This window comes from Pieris napi, chromosome 19 (assembly GCF_905475465.1).
Source record: "Pieris napi chromosome 19, ilPieNapi1.2, whole genome shotgun sequence".
Classification (NCBI taxonomy): Eukaryota; Metazoa; Arthropoda; class Insecta; order Lepidoptera; family Pieridae; genus Pieris; species Pieris napi.
This window is the reverse complement of record NC_062252.1, coordinates 4,777,384-4,796,172: the sequence shown is the minus strand read 5'-3', so window position 1 is coordinate 4,796,172 and position 18,789 is coordinate 4,777,384. Positions and strand designations below refer to the sequence as shown.

The 18,789-nt window shown below is 34.7% G+C and overlaps 1 protein-coding gene across 9 annotated transcripts in view; it reads right to left on the bottom strand.

Moving 5' to 3' along the window:
* The window catches only part of LOC125059252 (SH3 and multiple ankyrin repeat domains protein 3), a 142,505-nt gene that overhangs the window by 9,182 nt on the left and 114,534 nt on the right, over nt 1-18,789 (bottom strand). For 4 of the 9 annotated variants that reach the window (XM_047663604.1, XM_047663603.1, XM_047663608.1 and 1 more), the window contains 16 exons: nt 12,658-12,783; nt 11,997-12,177; nt 9,009-9,328; nt 8,311-8,505; nt 7,945-8,011; nt 7,293-7,544; nt 6,783-6,977; nt 6,351-6,472; nt 5,926-6,023; nt 4,582-4,786; nt 3,235-3,439; nt 3,020-3,112; nt 2,663-2,758; nt 2,273-2,402; nt 1,699-1,828; nt 1,257-1,395 (listed from right to left, as the gene is read on the bottom strand). In XM_047663604.1, the coding sequence (XP_047519560.1) occupies nt 1,257-1,395; nt 1,699-1,828; nt 2,273-2,402; nt 2,663-2,758; nt 3,020-3,112; nt 3,235-3,439; nt 4,582-4,786; nt 5,926-6,023; nt 6,351-6,472; nt 6,783-6,977; nt 7,293-7,544; nt 7,945-8,011; nt 8,311-8,505; nt 9,009-9,328; nt 11,997-12,177; nt 12,658-12,783 (2,554 nt within the window). The remainder of the gene's footprint in view (nt 1-1,256; nt 1,396-1,698; nt 1,829-2,272; nt 2,403-2,662; nt 2,759-3,019; nt 3,113-3,234; nt 3,440-4,581; nt 4,787-5,925; nt 6,024-6,350; nt 6,473-6,782; nt 6,978-7,292; nt 7,545-7,944; nt 8,012-8,310; nt 8,506-9,008; nt 9,329-11,996; nt 12,178-12,657; nt 12,784-18,789) is intronic. The other 5 variants (XM_047663607.1, XM_047663612.1, XM_047663610.1 and 2 more) reach the window with 3 other exon arrangements.

Below are 18,789 nucleotides of genomic sequence, written 5' to 3'. Positions count from 1 at the left end.
ATGCCTATAGCTCGGGCAAATCAACGGACTCATCACTCCACAATGTCGTGTCTCGCATTGGCAACTCCCTGAAGTTAAAGCAGTCAACCCTTGGTGCATTCATTGACATCGAAGGTGCTTTTGACAAAACAAACTTCACGAGTATAACCAGAGCACTAAGGTTATGTGGAGTACCATCAACCCTTATAGAATGGATAAACAACATGCTAAAACAACGAGCTATACAGTTCACGGTAAACTCCACAACACGAGGCATTGTCAGCAGAGGATGTCCGCAGGGTGGTGTTCTATCGCCGCTACTGTGGAACCTTGTGGTTAATGAATTAATCACAGAACTCAACGCTGACAATCTCTACACTGTGGGATATGCTGATGACATAGCTATCTTGATATCTGGGAACTTTGAAAGCACCTTATGTGACCTCATGAGAAGAGCTTTCAAAGTGATTGAGAGATGGTGCAATAAGCACGAGTTATCTGTCAACCCATCAAAAACAGAACTAATACTTTTTACCAACCGAAGAGTTCTTGGACCGTACAAACTTCCGAAACTCTTCAACACTGAACTCATACTCAAGTATGAAATCAAGTACCTAGGTGTGATTTTGGACAGTAAACTGCTCTGGAACAAACATCTAGAACACAAACTAAACAAAGCAACGATCGCCTTTTATCAATGCAAAAAGATGCTAGGCGTGAATTGGGGCTTATCGCCTAAAATAACATTATGGATATACACTGCCATAATTAGGCCAATGCTAGCCTATGGAGCCCTTGTTTGGTGGCCCAGAACAGAACTTCAAACGGCAATTACCAAACTCGGACGCTTCCAAAGGCTTGCTTTGTCCGCTGCTAGCGGTTGCATGAAAACAACACCAACTGCAGCAATGGAGATAGCCCTGCAGATCTTACCCCTGGACCTACACATACAGCAGGAGGCAGCCCTGGCTGCTATCAGGCTTATGGTACTGGATCTATGGGGAAAAAACCACCACAGTACACACACAGCGATTCTCAACAGGGCAATAGAGTATCAACCTCTTATTGCTGCGCCCTGTGATAGAATCACTAACCAATTAATATTTAACAGGAAATATCTTATACATGAGTCATGTTTTTTCGTGCGTGCAGCCGGCTCCATCGAATTATAAGACGTTGTCACGTCAAAAACCCTTTACGAAGTGTGAACTTTTTAAGCAATATCCTATTTTAAGACATAAATTATATATATACCTATTATTATCTAAGTGACTTACCATTAGCGTGTACGTCTTCACTAGAGCGCGTTCGTGTGGGACGTGCGGCGACCGCAGCGGCTAAGTCAGGAGTCGAGTGGAACTCGCGTCTAAGCGTCGCACTGCCGCCCGCACTGATGCTGGCTGACTTGCTCCAGAACTAGGAAAGTTTGGAAACGTCTATAATCTGTGACTAGAATCAATACATATCTAGAATGAAGAAGAACCGAGTCAACCACATGTGGGGCCTTGCCAGTTCGTGGACACTTCTTTTAAGTTGGAGAAAGAACACGTCTCCTACAAGTACTAATATATTTTTAAGAGTATGTCTTTATAAACTATTTTGGCAATGAATCTATTAATATTAAGATAATAGATTTAACGAGACAGTTTTAATACATTCAAAGTTATTTATTATTCGTACAAAACAGTGTAAATAAATTATTAGTATACTATAATATACCTTGCCCTTAGCCCTCTTCATGTCAGCGACGGAAGCATAGACCCTTGTAGGGATTCGGGCAGGTGATCCTCCAGGCGACGCGCATCCATCTTGGAATGCTGATCGGGTCATCATTGCGCTGCTGCCACCCCTAGAAAAGTTTTACCTCAAATAAAAATTAAATCATATATTGGTCTTTATAATAATATGTAATATGATTGGGCAATTCACACCAATTGACCTAGTCCCATGCTAAGCTGGTGAAGCTTGTGTTATGGGTACTAAACAACGGATATACATACATAGATAGATAGACATATAAATACATATTTAAACACCCAAGACTTAAGCACAACACCAAATGCTCATCACTCAGCTTGTCTCAGCCGGGGATCGAACCCGGGACCCATGGATTCGCAATCAGGGGTACTAACCACTAGACCAATGAGCCGACGTAATAGCCGAATCGTATTGTTTAAATATTTAATTTTGGTAACAGGACGTTCACTTTTAAAGGTCTATAATGATTAATGTGTGCAAAAAGAGTTTTGTGATCTAAAGAGCCATTTGAAGGAAATTCTCTAAGAATACGTACGCGGCGTCAGCTCCAGCTTGACGTTGGAACAGTTCTTCTAACTCAGATGCTGTGATTCGAGAAGAGGCAGGTCGTTGTCGAATGCTGGCTGTACGAGGAGCTACTGGTGTACCCAGACAAGGGGTGCCATCTGAAATAGGGATTTCATTGATTATATTACTATAGATTGATGAGTAATAATGAGTGTCCATAATCAACCTTTTCCTAAGATACATTTATCAGGAATATTGTATATATAAGTATTGGAAAAATGGAAAGCAATAAAATAAAGATTTCTGCGGTAAACCGAGTGTTTCAAACTAAATATTTTTTAAAACAACGTTATCGTTATATTATGAGACTAACTACGAACTGATTACTTTGTTTATTTAGTAACAAATGCATACTCACTATTACTTCCGGGGTGTAATTGTACAGATTCTGCTGAAGACGATTTTCCGGCTACACTCAATGGCTCACAGGATTCTTCCTTTTCGCCGCCATTTTCTAGAATATTATTATTATTTTAGTATTAATATAATTTGATAATACTCATCTAAAATGTATGTAATTTTTTATCGTTAAACAAAATTGCGTTGATACAGATTTTAAGAAAATTCAACTTTTTTTAATTCTGATTTATGTTTGTGTTAAGAGGAATTATGTTCCGATATTTACTAATATTTGTTTGATAACTAGCATTACATACTCAGGTACGTCATTAGATGACATAATCTAATCATTAACAAGGGATAAAAATAATCTTACCAAGCCCCGCAACCATAGACTTGGCTCTCGCGCGACCAACGCTGAGTGTAGTGCGTGGGTCACGACGGGGCGGCGCCGGCGCAGGACTACGACCTGCAAAAATGAGAAAATTTAATTTATTTATATACCAAATGACACAGACCGGAAGTCCTGAGTTTGATTTATGGTAAAACAATTATATATTTTAATAATGGGAATTTTTTAATTATTTATACCTCCAGCACCCTTCCTAGGCAGTGTAGCAGCATAGGGTCGTCCGCTGGTAGACAGATGACCCTGAGACTTGCTAGGGGGGACCACACAAGTCTCCGTGGCTACTGAGCTCAGTGATACAACGGTCATAGAGACCAGAGCTCCAGAGCCTCGAATCAACTCCACTACATGCTCATGGGACGCGCCTGAAACGTCTTCGCCGTTTATCTGTGAACATTGGTCAGACATATAGATTAAGAGAGCGTTCATGTATTACGTAACGCAATTTTTGGAGATTATTAACCCCCCCTCTCCATGTAACTCGCCGTAACGTTTTTCAGTACCCAAATACAGTACTGTAACCAAGTATAGTAAGTAACTATTATGTGGTGTTAGTAGAAAAAAATATTAACAATAACGCGTAATTTAATCCCCGCCCCGCAACGTTTTACAAAAGACCCCCCCCCCCCCCTCCCTTCCCAAAATACGTTACGTAATACTTGAACGCTCCCTAAAAGGAAATATTGTTTTTCTGTATTATGGTATTTTAAAGATTTAACTACTAAGGCATCCATTTTATTAAAGATCTGTTTAAACATTCATACATAGATGTACTAGATTTCGATGTAACATAATTATTGACACAATCATATTATTTGGCATACGATGCGCTAAAGTTAAGTTCTGCTTGACCTTTGCTCACTATAGTCGAGCGACTCTCACGCACGTTTCAGAATGATACATAATATACCGTGTCATTTCTATTATGGTGAGTCAAAAAAATTACTAAAGTAGCACAATGAAGATAAATTTTGTCTTACGTTAAAAAAAAAATGGTGCGTGTACTTATCTACGCGCGTAAGAATTTATACTTTTTTGGCTTTCTTTTTTTTTTGTTAAATATTAAATAATTAATAATAAATATTTAGCGTTAATAATTTTACAATATTTAGTATATTATTCAATTATTAATTAATATTAATAATAATTATTTATTATTTTATTATATTATTAATTCAATTTAATAACTAGGTATGTTTCATAACCTTTTAACTAAGTAACAATAGGTCTTTGTGATAAAGCATTGCTAAATTTCTTTGAAAAAATAATTAAAACTCCTTTATAACTTATAAGGTACTACAAATGTCATTATGGTCATTCAAAATTCTTGGCATAGCTGCTAACGTCACGCATATTCTATTTATTTTTACCTGTAGATTGTCTTATTCCCATATCGCTCGCGCACGCTCGGCGCCCATACTGATAATTTTGTGTCACGGTGCGCGCGCATCGTAAAATTTCACTTCAAAAATTTTTCATAACGCGCCTAAAGAAGTATAACTTCAAAAAATTGAAGAAAAATTCCATACCGCTATAAGGAAGTCTCCCTTCTTCAATCCTGCTCTATCAGCAACGCCACCAGCATCCACATCGTCTAGATACTGCAGTCCAGGACATCGCTCTGAGGGGCGAAGCTCCATTAGTGGAGAAGAAGCTTTCGCACCGCGAAGTACAAAACCGAAGCCCCGACGGGCTCGGTGTAGCACCACGGTTCGTGTTTCCATGTTTCCATACCTGATATGTAACAAATTGTATTTAAATTAACATAATGCACGTGATAACACATACTACCAAAGCGTTTAATAGCCTACAAATACAATTATTTTCGCCAGGAGGAATCAAAAAAATTATGATCTACCAAAATCAAGAAATAAGTTAAAAGAACCTTTCTAAATATATTTTTTGAAAAATCGAAATGCATGTTGACCGTAATCCTAATGTCGAGTTAACGAGAAAACACTTCACTTGTTTTGAGAGGCACATTGATGCAACTGACCAATGTAATATGTTTGAACTATCAGCTATATTGTCTACTGTTCTATAATGTTTATTTGTTGATATAAATTTGTTAACCTCTGATGTCATAATCTTTATTAAGACACTAATTGTTTGTAACCTCCGGTAGGTTATATGGTAACAAATCTCAAGATTATTCTAAAAACTTACTAAGTTTTCCGAAATCAAAGCAATAAGTTTATTAATATTCCATAATTCCATTCTTGATCGTAGTATAATGGTGTAGCAAGATTGAAGCTGCTTTATTTTTATTATTTACTTTAAAATAGAGAAGTACAAGCAGTGGATCTTATATGCGTTTAAATTAAATTTAAAATTCAAATTCAAAAATCATTTAATCATATAGGTAACATATTGTACACTTATGATCGTCAAAAAAAGAAATGTATATGAAATGCTTCTAACTTTACATTTAGTGTTCTTAAAGCTCTTAAAGCAAGGGCGTAGAACGGAAGAGAAGAACTGGGAATAAACTCTCCGCCACTCTTTTTAATCGGCATGTTTTTTTTTACACAACGTTTGTAAGGAGCTAGCAACCATTACACCATGTTCTACATGACATCTTAAGTAATTAATAATAATAACATAAATTGAAAACAAAGACTTGTCCTCTATCAGCAGGAGGCATGGTGAAATAGGAGTACGCACTTACATTCTCGTGGGAACAACACGCAATTAATACAAATTTAGTAAGGTAAAAATTAAAAAGCGTTCATAATTTCGTTAAGTTTCAATTTTAACAAACGAATAATTTACTTTTCTGTTATTTTCTGTTCTGTTAAACATAATGCGTGCTATTTTTTACTATTAGGTGTATTAAGTAACAATTGTTCCTAATTAGCAATCGTTTTACTCACGTTTTCTTAACTCTGGGCGCTGTAGCACTGTAAGTCTTACTGAGGCCCACCTCTCTCCGACCACTGACACGAGAGTGGTGCACAGTACTTGAAGAAACCTGTAAAATATTAAAATAGGTTTAGTTTGTTATTATATTGCAGTTGATTCAAGTAAAGTTGTTTGGAAAAGAACGGTAAATTATCAAACAGCTATAATTAAAAAAAGTTCTTAAGCGAGTTCCTTTGTTTATCAGTTAAGGGCGTGTTGTTGAACGTCAAGTAATTATTATTCTTAAAAATACAAACCATTTTTCATAACAAATTTTGCCTTTGACTTCTGACAAGAAAATGCGAAGACTTGGTTTAATTATTACAAATTCCAAAAACGAATAAAGAACAAAGGTTTACGCACTAAATCATTCCTTTATAAATCAAAAAATAACTACCTGGTGAATATGTGCGTTTTGTCTCAAGCGAACTTCTTGCACACAGTGCGGAGGGAATAGCCCTGTAGCTCCAGACCCTCGGACCCGACCCTCAAGGAAACCATCGTCTGTTGAACCCGTTACTGAAAATTGTTCAATAAGGCTAGTTTTTGCACATGTGATTGTGAAATTTTCACCAGAAACTCTAAAAGTAACTCAAGACTAATGTTAGGAAATCTTACCATTAAATCACCGTACAGACAACGGACTAAAATTATATTTCAATTTTAAATATTAGTATTTGATGAATTTAGAATATTAAAATGTTAAAATGAAATTTTGATATGACATTATTCACAATGTACAATTAGTACGCCACATGGGCATATAAAAGTTTAATATCCATAAATCTCACTTCTCCCGTCGTGCCTAACATTTTCATTTAATATGTACCTTCAATGATATCTCCCTGATTCAGTCTTACATGCCCAGACTGTGTGGGCTCATAGGGCTGTAGACATACAAGTGTGGCACCCGGCGCCTGTAGCGAACACGTGGTAGTGTCCGAATTGCTGGTACCAACCCCACTCGAGTCCGAGATGATGTCGCTAGTGTCACCCAGGCTCTTATCTGTCAACATGGGTCGCCCTGGCGGATAAATTCAGCCGGCAATCGGCTTAGCTGGCTTGCGTATACGTGCGGCACGGATTGAGTGCGATCCAACGTGCACGCCGCCGTTAAGTGCGTGTGTATGTACATAAGGCAACCACCAACACACAAACGTTCTTAAATACCATTTTATACAGTAAATTAAATTGAAAATTTTATATTGATCACTTGTAAAACACACGTGGGAACTAAAAGGGCCCTAAATTAGGAAGAAGCGTAGAAGCGAACGGTGATAACATCTAACAGAACATGCGATGATGTGCATGGTGATGGTTGTTAGACCTCCATGTTTACCTGTGATGATGCTCGCGTCGTCTTCGTGGCTCGGGTGGCTCGCATCACTAATGCTTGATGATGCGGACGAAAAGGGTCGTTCGAGGCTGCAAGGCGAGTTGGTTGAGCCCTGAGGCCGTCGCAGTAAGGCATCTAGGTCGGCCGGAATCCGAGTCGACGAGGCCAGGGAGGACCTATCTCCGGCGCTCCACCATCCGCCCCAAGCGCCGGAGCGTCTCTTCGGGTTAAACCGCGGCGGACCACGAAACGGAACTGAAATTATTTCGTTAACAACCGAACAAAATAATAAAGTGCGTACAAAACAATTTAAATGAATCAAATAAATTAAACGTGCTGAACATAAAATATAATACCTGTCGTATATGCGTGTCCCATACTTTGTATATATACAACCATCACCATTATGAAAGCAATGATATAGATAGATGAATGATGGACATGCAAGAAATAATCTAATAAATATACTAATTATTCGGTTTTATTAATCTCTTCACACTCATTTTATAAAGCATTTTATTAAAATATACTAGATCTAAGTCTATATCATTAGTTATCATTATTATCATATATTTATATAAAATACTTAAATCTAAGACTTACTTATGAAGCACCAGTGAAAGCCATGCAGTAGATTAAATACAATTTAACTTACCGACTTCGTCCGTTTTGTAATTCTTTATAACCTCAGCTAATTCTAAATTTCCAGCGATTACGGCAACCTGGAAGTAAAAATAAGGCTGATAAAGTTCTGACTCTTTTAAGAGCTTAAATACTCAAAACGATATGTAAAATAGTATAGATTAATTACGCCAATACGAAATAGCTTCCAGCTCAAATTAAGACACGTATTCTATGCAATTTTAAGAAAAACAATTCCAAATATAAGTTCTTAGCTCTAAATTTGATGACTTCGATTTAAAGGTGTTATAAATTATGTTTTCTATTCAGTGAGTATATAAAAACATTATATTATATACATTTAACCTCAAAATCATAAAATTTTAGTATAAAACAAAACCTGATATGGTGTCTGGTTAGCATAATTCAAGGACTCCTTGTCGCAGCCCCTGAAGAGCAGTTGTCGTGCGCATGAGTCTTGTGCGTTGACTGCACACACGTGAAGCGGCGTGTTACCAGATGCATTACGGCTGTTCATGTCAGCCCCGTAGAATAAAAGATGGTCCAGGTGTTGGACCAGACCGTTACGACACGCCTGGAAGTTGTAAAACCAATATTAGCACTTAGATTTCCTTATTTAAATACTTTATTCAATGCATATCTGTAATTTTATAAGTGTGTGTAAAAATAGACCTTGGCGACACGTTAGAGAACGTTGTGAATCTGTGTATATTGCAATAATACTATAAGATACGTTAACTTATCGGTTTTCCAAATATATATACCTATTGAGCTTTTATTAAATATATTCCTGGGGTTTTTATCATTTGTTTCTTTCCAAATAACACGTTAACACTCAACTGTAACTATGCACTAAGCTTTTTGGATTTGCCCTTGTTTTGCCCAAACAAAATTCAAATCTTTTTTGTTACAAGCGGGTTTTGGTTCTTAATTAAAATTTAAAAGATTATTCTTTAAAAGGTTACATAAAACTGCAACGGACTATTTAAACATAAAATTAAAATTCGCGTTTCCATCCATAAAAGAAGTTTTATATAAATTAAATAATTATTATATAACCATACAATATAACATTACCTGATGCACTTCCTGCCATCCTTGCAAATCGGTAGCCCCAATAGTTGCGTGATCATGAAGAAGCGTTTCACACAATAACGGATCAGTTTTGTTTGTCACAGACAGGTATAAGGGTGATAATCCCTTGCCATCTTTATAATTAGGTGACGCGCCAAGTTCTAGCAGGGTTTTCACAGCTTCTAGCGAGTTCTTTTCAACAGCTCTATGCATGGAAGTGCTTCCATCCTTTGTTCGGTAATCGAGCAAGGCCCCGCCATTGACAAGGGCTATTAAGATTTTCGCGGGTGTCTTTAGGCCGGCCGCTATGGATAAGGGGGTTTCTGAAAAAATATAATATTAACATTTATATTATTGTATTTAACGTATAGAGGTCATACGTATAATACAATATATATATGTATAAGTCAACTCTTTATCTGTGCCATGATGCTTTTTGACGTGACAACGTCTTATAACGGAGCCGGCTGCACGCACGCGTTCCATTTAAGGCTTGAAGTGCAAGCGAGAGCGCGGAACGAGCGACAAAGAGGCACAATCGGTCTCCGCGTTCTGCAGCGTTCGACTCTGTGTATTTATGCGTACAAATAAATGTAACTAGATCAATTCAATTGTGATTTCCATTTACCTCCTTCTCTAAATCCATAAAAAATATAAATCAAACAAATAAAATTAAAATTTTCTTTTGAAAAATGCAACTATTCCATCAGTATTTTCTTATGACGTTGTCACGTTCAACTATCGTCAGTAAACCGACTTTACAGACAACCGATTTTTGTTTATTATAATATTCTTAACAAATATGTAGAGAAACTATGAAATCACTTTAGGTAATTTTTAATATTATGCGTCGCTTAGCATAAAAGTTTCACCACCTTATTATTCCCCTTCACAACATTGCAAATCTTACATGATATTGCAACGTAAATAGTGGATCATAAATCACTTTTGAGAGAAATATGAATAACAATTAAAAAAGCGTTAGTGTTTAGTTTGTATAGAATTATCCACAGTCTACCTCAAGGCTACCTGCATCAATCTCGGATTTTATACGCCTTAATTGATACGATTCACAATAACATGTCATTTATACATGGAATTTTGTATTTTATTGTCGATGTATTACGGCTCATATCCGTATACAAGATAATACGCTGATAAAGAGAGCATTTATCATAGGAACAGAACAATGGTGCGTAAGCTATTAGATGAATAGCTACCGTTTAGGCTTTGGCTAAGTAGGTGGTCATATTTCATACTGTAAATGGGACGATTTCTAGAGAATGAGTTACTTGACTCAACTTTCGGGTACAGCTTTAAGCCATTTTGTGGTTGTTTATGTCTTAGAAATGTATGTTAATGATTTCCAGGGAAAATTTTAATTAGCTACTAAGTTTTTAGTGTATTAGAATTTCATCTATGCTGTGCTTAAGTTGGTAAACGTCTAAATATTTTATTATTAAGTTAAATATATATATTAGTTAATAATTAAAAGCGATAACAAAATGTAAACAATCATTGCACACTTGAACTTGAGCCCTTTAGTTTTTACCATTGTAATTTAACATTCTCGTGTCCGATAATGTCCAATAACATAAGTGTCACTTAGATTTACGAACTCTTCAATAAGTCAAGTTAGTTTTTTGTTCTTCCAGCGTCGAAATACTGTTATCTTAGTTATAAGTTTATGTTATAAACAGTCAAAGCCAGTAGGTTACAAACGAAGTTTTTTATCTTAAAAAATATAAATTACGTGTAATTAGTAATTACCGAACCGATATCAATCAAATTTGCACACCGTGTGTAGTTTGATCCAACTTAAAAGATAGGATAGCTTACATCCCAATTTATACCCGCAATATTATATAATAAACAAATATTTTATTGCAAAATATTTGTTTATTATTTGATAGTCACAATTCTAACAGATGGCGCTGTGTTGAAAGTACCAACGCTTCACATAAGCTACAATTTAATGGCATACCCACCAAAAAAGCATGGTGGTCCCCATGACTGGTGTTCTCCTTCCCTTGAATAGTTTGCTACTATGTAATATAACAAAAACCTTAGCCACATCAACGCTTGGCAGGTCAGCTAGTTTAATATATATATATCTGGACATATCTATACAACAACTGCCACCGAACTTAATTCATGTTTCTCTTTAATTAAAACATTTAACTTTATAGACGGCTATATAAAACGACTTTATTTAACTATGTAATCAAGATTTAGAACCTTCAGTCCGAAAGTAGGGTTAGTGTGTCATAGATGATATCAGATGAGAATCGCAATATTAATGCAACGAAGTTGGCTTAATTAGACCACATTGTATTTCTCTTTACATAATGCCCATAGTACTATATTAATTATGTGAAGTGTTGCGTCAACTCTGCTGTTGTAATAGGGTATTGTCTTTCTTTGGCTCACCTTTATCGATTTGCATATTTTTAAATATTACTAGGAAGAAGTGAAATGAAAGATATATAGTGGCGGCTTAGTTCCTTGGTTTATTATAAATTTTATTAATGCGCAAATTATTTTAATACAATAAGGTATTCATAACAGAGGAAATTTATATTTCGGTTTGGAAGGTACAGAAAAACTGATTCAGAAATATGCTGAAATCAAAAAAAAAAGTGTGTGTACCTACTTATGTGCACGCGTTTAAGTTATACTTATTGTAGAAAAAACGACACTAACAATAGAAAAAACTAAAATGTTGGCTATAGCTAACTTCTGGGTGTCGGGTTTTTCTGACAGTGTGCGCGCGCATCGTAAAAATGTATCCTCATAATTTTTCCCTAACGCGCCAAAAGAAGTATGACTTCAAAAAATGGATTGATTTTACTTTATTGTTATCCTTATAAGTCTTTTACCGTAGGACGGACGTGATTAAACATTATAAAAGAAACAACACAAATATATCGGTCCCATGTCTTATTGGGTTACAACTTTATATATATATATATATAAGTTAGTTTTGCTTACCACCAGTCTCCTGGCAATGGAAGTTTGGGTCCAGGCCCTTGGCACAAGCTTTAGTTATTTTATCGATCTGTCCGTGTTGCACGTTCTCGAGGAACCGGCGCAGATTTGCGCGGGAGTGGAGCGCTTTTAATGTCTTCTCGTCAAGTTTTAGCATCTTGTAAACTCTTCGCTTGTATTTCAACTGGAATAAATTAACAAATCATAAATTTCAGAAGGATCAGCTATTTGTGTATACAAAAAAAATCAAGGAGCAGGTACAAAACTCAAGAGTCCAAGGCCAAGAGAGAAGCGGTTTTTTGTCATCTATATAAAAAAACCCTAAAATAATTAAGCCGCTATAAAGAAAATATGTTGAGCTGGCCGCTATAAATCATAAATCAAATACCAGATTTATTCGCAGAAATAGGGTATAGTTGAACAGTTTGCAGTAATTCAACTAAATTTAACACTTAGATTTTATAGTTTACGTAACTAAGTAATACCTATTTCTAAGAGCATAATATAATGTTATTTATTCAATAATTAATTGCTAAAATCATTATAATAAGTACATGAAGGGAGTCGAACGGGCCACCTTATTTGGTTTACTACATTAGTTTGGTAGAAAACTACACAAGATATACAATAACATAGACATTAAGAAAAGAACAAAGCAACTTACTTCAAGATATCCCACAGGACCATTAAAGGGATAGTCTCCGAGCCGCCGCTCTTCGTCCAGGAACTTGCCGGCTTTTCCATTAACCGGGGGGCAGAACAGACCATAGTTGAAGCTCTCCTTTAACTCCTGAAATGAGAAAAGTTCAATTAAATACTCGATAGGTATAAAAATTATTTATAAAAAAAATCTGTCTCAATTTACTGTCAAGACATCTAAAACGTTGTAGCAATATATTGTTAATATGTGTGTCAAAGTGTTGTCTATGTGTTGTTATCAATTTCGAATCAGCGACCACAACATCAAAGCGTAACAATCTCGCTTTCACATTTAAAATATATTACGATATTATATCTCATTGTTATATAAATACCATAAGTGGTTTCCATCATGACCTTTCAAGTTGTGCAAACACACGCAAGTGATCACTTAACGTATGTACATTCTTAATCTCGTTAATAGTTCGGGTCATCAATCAAGCCCAACCTAGCTAACCATAACTTAAACTCGCATTATGAATCTTAAAGTAATCAGTTAGCAATTAAAAGTACTTGTTAAAAGACTTAAGCGTAGGTTAAATCAACGTCAGTTTAATTACAGCTTAATGTCCAGTTGAGATTTATTTATGACGTCTACATGTTTATTGCACTGGTGATAAGAAAATATTAGAACGTGTCTGATGATATCTGTGGCTCTTAGGAACTATTATAGAGGTGCAGAGCATAAGATTTCTGTTTTCATAACTTATTGTATTACTTAAATCGTTTGATGTCAATTCCACCCACCTGAACTGTCAAAAATGAAGCTTAGCTAGCCTAAATATTTATGACAAATACAAATTGACAGATAAGTAAAATAATTAAGTGTTATATATGGGAAAGTACTATAACATACAATTGCCCTGAAATATATAAATCGAAACGTTTACTTAGAGGACTATATGAGTGTTAAACAGTTAATTATGAAAATTAAGCACTTAACGATTTATTATTATGATTGAATGCTAAGCGAGTCATTACGTTTTTTATTTTATAAAAACACGACGTAAGTAAGACGTTATAAGGAAAACTAATAATGTGCATACAATTATGTATATGTCTTGCTTAAGGTCATCTTGTACCATGAAGTATATAAGCTAATAAGAGATACCTTGCGCGGCTGCAAGTGAAAAAAGAATGCATGTAAGTGCCTATTGTAATAGACTTCTGACGTCGTATTTCGGGACTTGTTCTATCAGTACATGTTTCATAAAATTACAGTAATGCACCGGGGTTTGAACGCACCACGTTAGAAAATGCGCATACGCATTTTTACCCACGAAACAAACAAAGGAATGTAATATTTTCTTTGAAACGTGCAAAATCGTCAGTGTCAGTCAATTTTGTAACTAATTTAAAGTTTCTTATTTGTTGCAATGATCGTTTCATCGACCATCAATCGTGAATTCAATTAAATTCCTAACTGAAAGATACTAGGTATACTAATTTATCGCAACAAACAATATAAACAAGTATAATGAATCATGAAGCCGCAGTAACGAACAACGATTTGCATCGACACAACGATTGATGGAGGCAGCGCCGTCAGAACTCATTGCATCGGACAACGGCGATAGGGTTACCTTTACCTATTAAGAATTGTATTCGATCAAGTCTTTTAAATTATAGCAAGGAAATGGACCTAGGTATTTTCCTATACATAGGTTTTTGAAAAGGGGAAGGAGTACGACGTAAGGCCAACACTTAAATTTTCCCCGGGCTACAAAACTTTTCCACAAACAAGTGTTATACAATTACATATTTATTTATTTTAAATAAGGATACATGGCAGAACCATCATAAATACAAGATTTTTTAAAATATTTTGTCTCTGCAAAAAGACACAACATTACGAACTAGTCTTCTTTTTTTTTTTTTTTTTTTATGTCCCAGGTGGAAATGCATTAGCGCATCCCCTGCCCTAAAAAGTTGCAGGGAAATGTGGGACTCGACCCACGCCAAAATCTCTGCTATTCAGAGACTGGGTTAGCAATACTCACTAAAACCACCTCGAGTAGTTCCTACAAAGCCGCGTTACAGAGGCCTATTTTACTAAAAAGGATATTTTACATAAGAAAGGGCAAGACACTGTTCTTGTGTACTATAACAATACAAGATAATATGTAATATATATAATATACAAGTTATAATTAAGAAGAAGGTTTTTAATATACCATATACTTAGAAATCTATAATGTTGCCCCTAATCTCAGTCTGTCTGATGGAGTCAGAAATGATTCTCTTTATAAATGACCACACGCATTTAATTTATGACGCAGTGGATTGTAGTCCAAGAGATCTCTATCTGAACTCTTAAAACTTTTTAGATCGCGATAACACTTATTTACGCTCTGCCCTGTTTTAAGAACAAAGGAATCTTAGAAGCGGATTAAACTACAGAACGATTAACTGTATAACGACTAGATATTTGATAAGAATAAATTAAACATCAGTTGAAGGTACGTTTTCGCTGGATCGGCGGAGTGGACTTGGCCCCGTTGCCGCTGAAAGCAAGCAATTAGCGGGAGGTGGTATATCACAGGAAGCGCTAAAAGGTTCTTATTTTGGAAGCCAAGACAATATTTGGGTCGAAGAGTCAGCAGAGTGAGTGAAGATACTTTTACATATTCGTTCGCGCTTTAAAATTGGTAAATAGGTCAATAGGCGACCTATAAGGCTGTATATTATAAGATAAGTAATAGAGTGAATGAATTTTCGAAATCCAAACTTTAGCATAATCCATCTCTTTGACTATATAGGTATTTGAGCAGTTATGTTCCAGTAATTAGGTTACATATATCCTGCAGTACAATAAAATGTACATTAAATGTTCCATTTTAATAGAATCTTTATTGAATATTCAGAAAGGAGCCATAAATAGCGAATAATTGGCTTTACGCTTTGTTTGTTGGTCAATGGGTAACCATTTAATGTTTGATAAATGTATTAAATACGAAATGTTTAAACGGTACAATACAAGTTGATAAATGTAAAGATCTATATTGTTATTGTCTATTTATATACTTTTAGAACTGAAATTACCGACTACGAGAAAAATAATAAATAGGTGCAGTCTAGAGCGTTGACATCACTATAATTAGAAAAATAAAACAAGATTTTATTCCTTGAGCTGCGTCCCTTTGCGACGCCTTGTATGAATACTTGTTTTTATAGTTTATAAATAAAGGTTCATTATTGATAATTCAGTGCGTAGGATCCTAGATATTTTTGCAAAGTAGGCCTTTATATCAAAACTCATCAAAATATTGTTATTCAGATGAGTTTTGAATAAGTAGTCTTTAACTGTGTGATTGAACAGCCCAGTTTGGACTTCGTCACTAAGCAAATACTTAAAGAAGCATACGAACGACGAACGTCAAGATGATAGGGGTATTTTGTTTAAACAATTATAATTCAATGGTATACATAAAAATATTAATAATAATTTATTAATACACGACATATGTATATAGAAATAGAAAGAACGGAAACTCATCTTTGAAATACTCAAATATATTTTTTTGCGTACACATACCTTTAGTAACTAAGTTCAATGTCATGCTAATTAAGGGCTAATTTCACCAAACTCAGATAAGTTTTATTCCAAGGAATTAACCCTGGAATAGCAAATTTTACATTTCACCAACTACTTAACCTGAGAATAAAACGTTATTCCAAGGATAAGATTTATACGCCCAATTTTGAACGAATACGGAGATATTCCTTGGTTAAAAATGGCCGCCATGTCATGTCACAACTTTTTCATTTATATTTGTTTTATTAACTACAATTTTATTAAAGTTAAGTCTATAATATAACATAACAATATACTTAAATCTAATGAGATAACCTATTTTAGGTTGGTTTTCTATTTATTCTTCGATGTTTCATTTGTGCAAAAAGATTTCGTGTTTTGATATTCTCCCGTTTTAATATTTCATTTTTAATTTTTATTTCAACTTCAAATATTTTTTTTCCTTCCTCTCTCTCCTCAGCAGCAAAATTCATTTGCATTTGTACAGCTTTTATTTTAATTTTATGTAACTCTTCTAAAGTTGAAGAAACCGGTAAAGTAGGTCTGCGTCTGCTGCTCCAATTTTTCTTTTGAGTGAGAGGGGTATTTCCAGCATCCTCTACAGATATTAAAGCACAGTCATCAATATCCATATCCAAGGCAAGAGTCATTATCATGAACGATATTGTTTCTGTTATTTATTTTCTTCTTTCAAATCAAAACCAAAATAAACACTCAGGCAAAACAAAGCTTCTATGACCTGACCACAGATTACAAAGTAGGTTCCATGACAGCTTCAAACTGACGTATAATCCAACTAAAGTAAAAAGTTCCATTTAACCTTCATGTTCTTTAAAGAAATTGCACATAAAATTTGTTTTCATTATACACTCATTCGTTCGTTCACTCAATATACACTTCCACAGATAAGCAAAACGGCTATTCCAAAGAATAGCTAATCTGAGACTAGTTTATCGGATGTTTTACATGGTGAAATGTAAAGTGAGTTATCTGGGATTAAATTCAAGCGAATATGTTTATCCTTGGTATAGCTATTCTCGGATAACTACGACGTTGGTGAAATCAGCCCTAAGTGAATTAATGCAAAAACTTAGTTTTCAACGACTCTCTACATATTTGTATAAAGTTGTAAAGTAAATTTAATTAGATTATGTAATTAATAACTTCGTATTATATAGCAGTAATATTCTATATAAATAAATAAGTATTGTAAAATATGTTGCTAAGCGCAAAACTCGAAAACAGCTGGGCCAAATCGAGTATTTTTTAATATTTATTCCTTGAAGTTTTAATGGTCATAAAAATTTGAAAAATATACAAAAAATGGAATAATTTAATTTATTTAGTACTTAGGCTTTTATTCCGGAAAACCGAACATTCTCTATGGATGATATGAAGCATAGCCAAATGTTCCATAATTATGTTGGTAACTAGATACTAAAAAGGTACGCTAAGTAAAAAAATAATATTACGACGAAACGTGTTCGCGGGGGCGGCTAGCTGAATAAATTTACGTGGCAACTTAAGATTACCAAGGTCTTTAAATCAAAATGATAAATATTATGTTGCGATTTTATATATGTATTATATTCTAATAGTCTAGAACTCAGTGCCACAATATTTAAGCGTAGAAAGGATTGTTCTAGTTCAGCGTGGGCCGATGTTTTTTGTTACTATATAAGGCTTGAATGGGACCACGTTCCTACAATGGTATTTCCTTGTTTTTGCTGTCATAGTGAGGTACCTATAGCACCATATTTATTGAACAACTGGGTAATAGTTGATATTATATCAATGAGATTGACATTTATGGAATTTCTTCATTATTATATTAAACTTACTAAGTTTTCAACTTAACAATACACCCAAGTTCATTTAGCTTTCTCTTAAGTATGGTCAAGTCACATCTCTTTTATTCAAACTACTATTTTTCTAAAACGCATTTGCACTGAATTATTTCTTCTACGATGACGTGGAAAAATAGTATTATAAAATAATAATTAATCACGATATTCTTATACAACCTAAGTCCATACCAATTTCCCAATCAAAACAAATACATACGTAATAGAACCTACGCATATTTTATACAGACGTTAGGTGTGCAAATTTGTCTCTTAGCGTGTAAGTTAGACCCATACTGATTAATAACCAAATTGCTAACGAAGAAATTAGCATCGCAAGACAGTGGGTGTCGGCGTTTGCATACAATACATAGATGTTGTCATCTGACGCCGTATTGACTTCTAGTTAATGTATAAATTAGTTATGCATAATATTATGGAATACAACAAACGCCTACAAACCTTGAACGGGCAAGAGTTCATGATTTTCTGCTTGTCTTTCATCATTACTAGTTCAAATTTAGAAGTCGAGTCGAAGTCGTTTTTCGATTATCTATTATTTAAACAAACTTTCAAATTTAGAATTTTATTGTAAATACAATTCGTAAATACGAAGAAAAAAACTTTTTTATGGCCAGCACCTTTTTAGCGGTCACTAAAAAGTTTAAATAAAAACATAGAACGTATCGGTTTTAAAAGTATGTCGGTTCATTTAAAA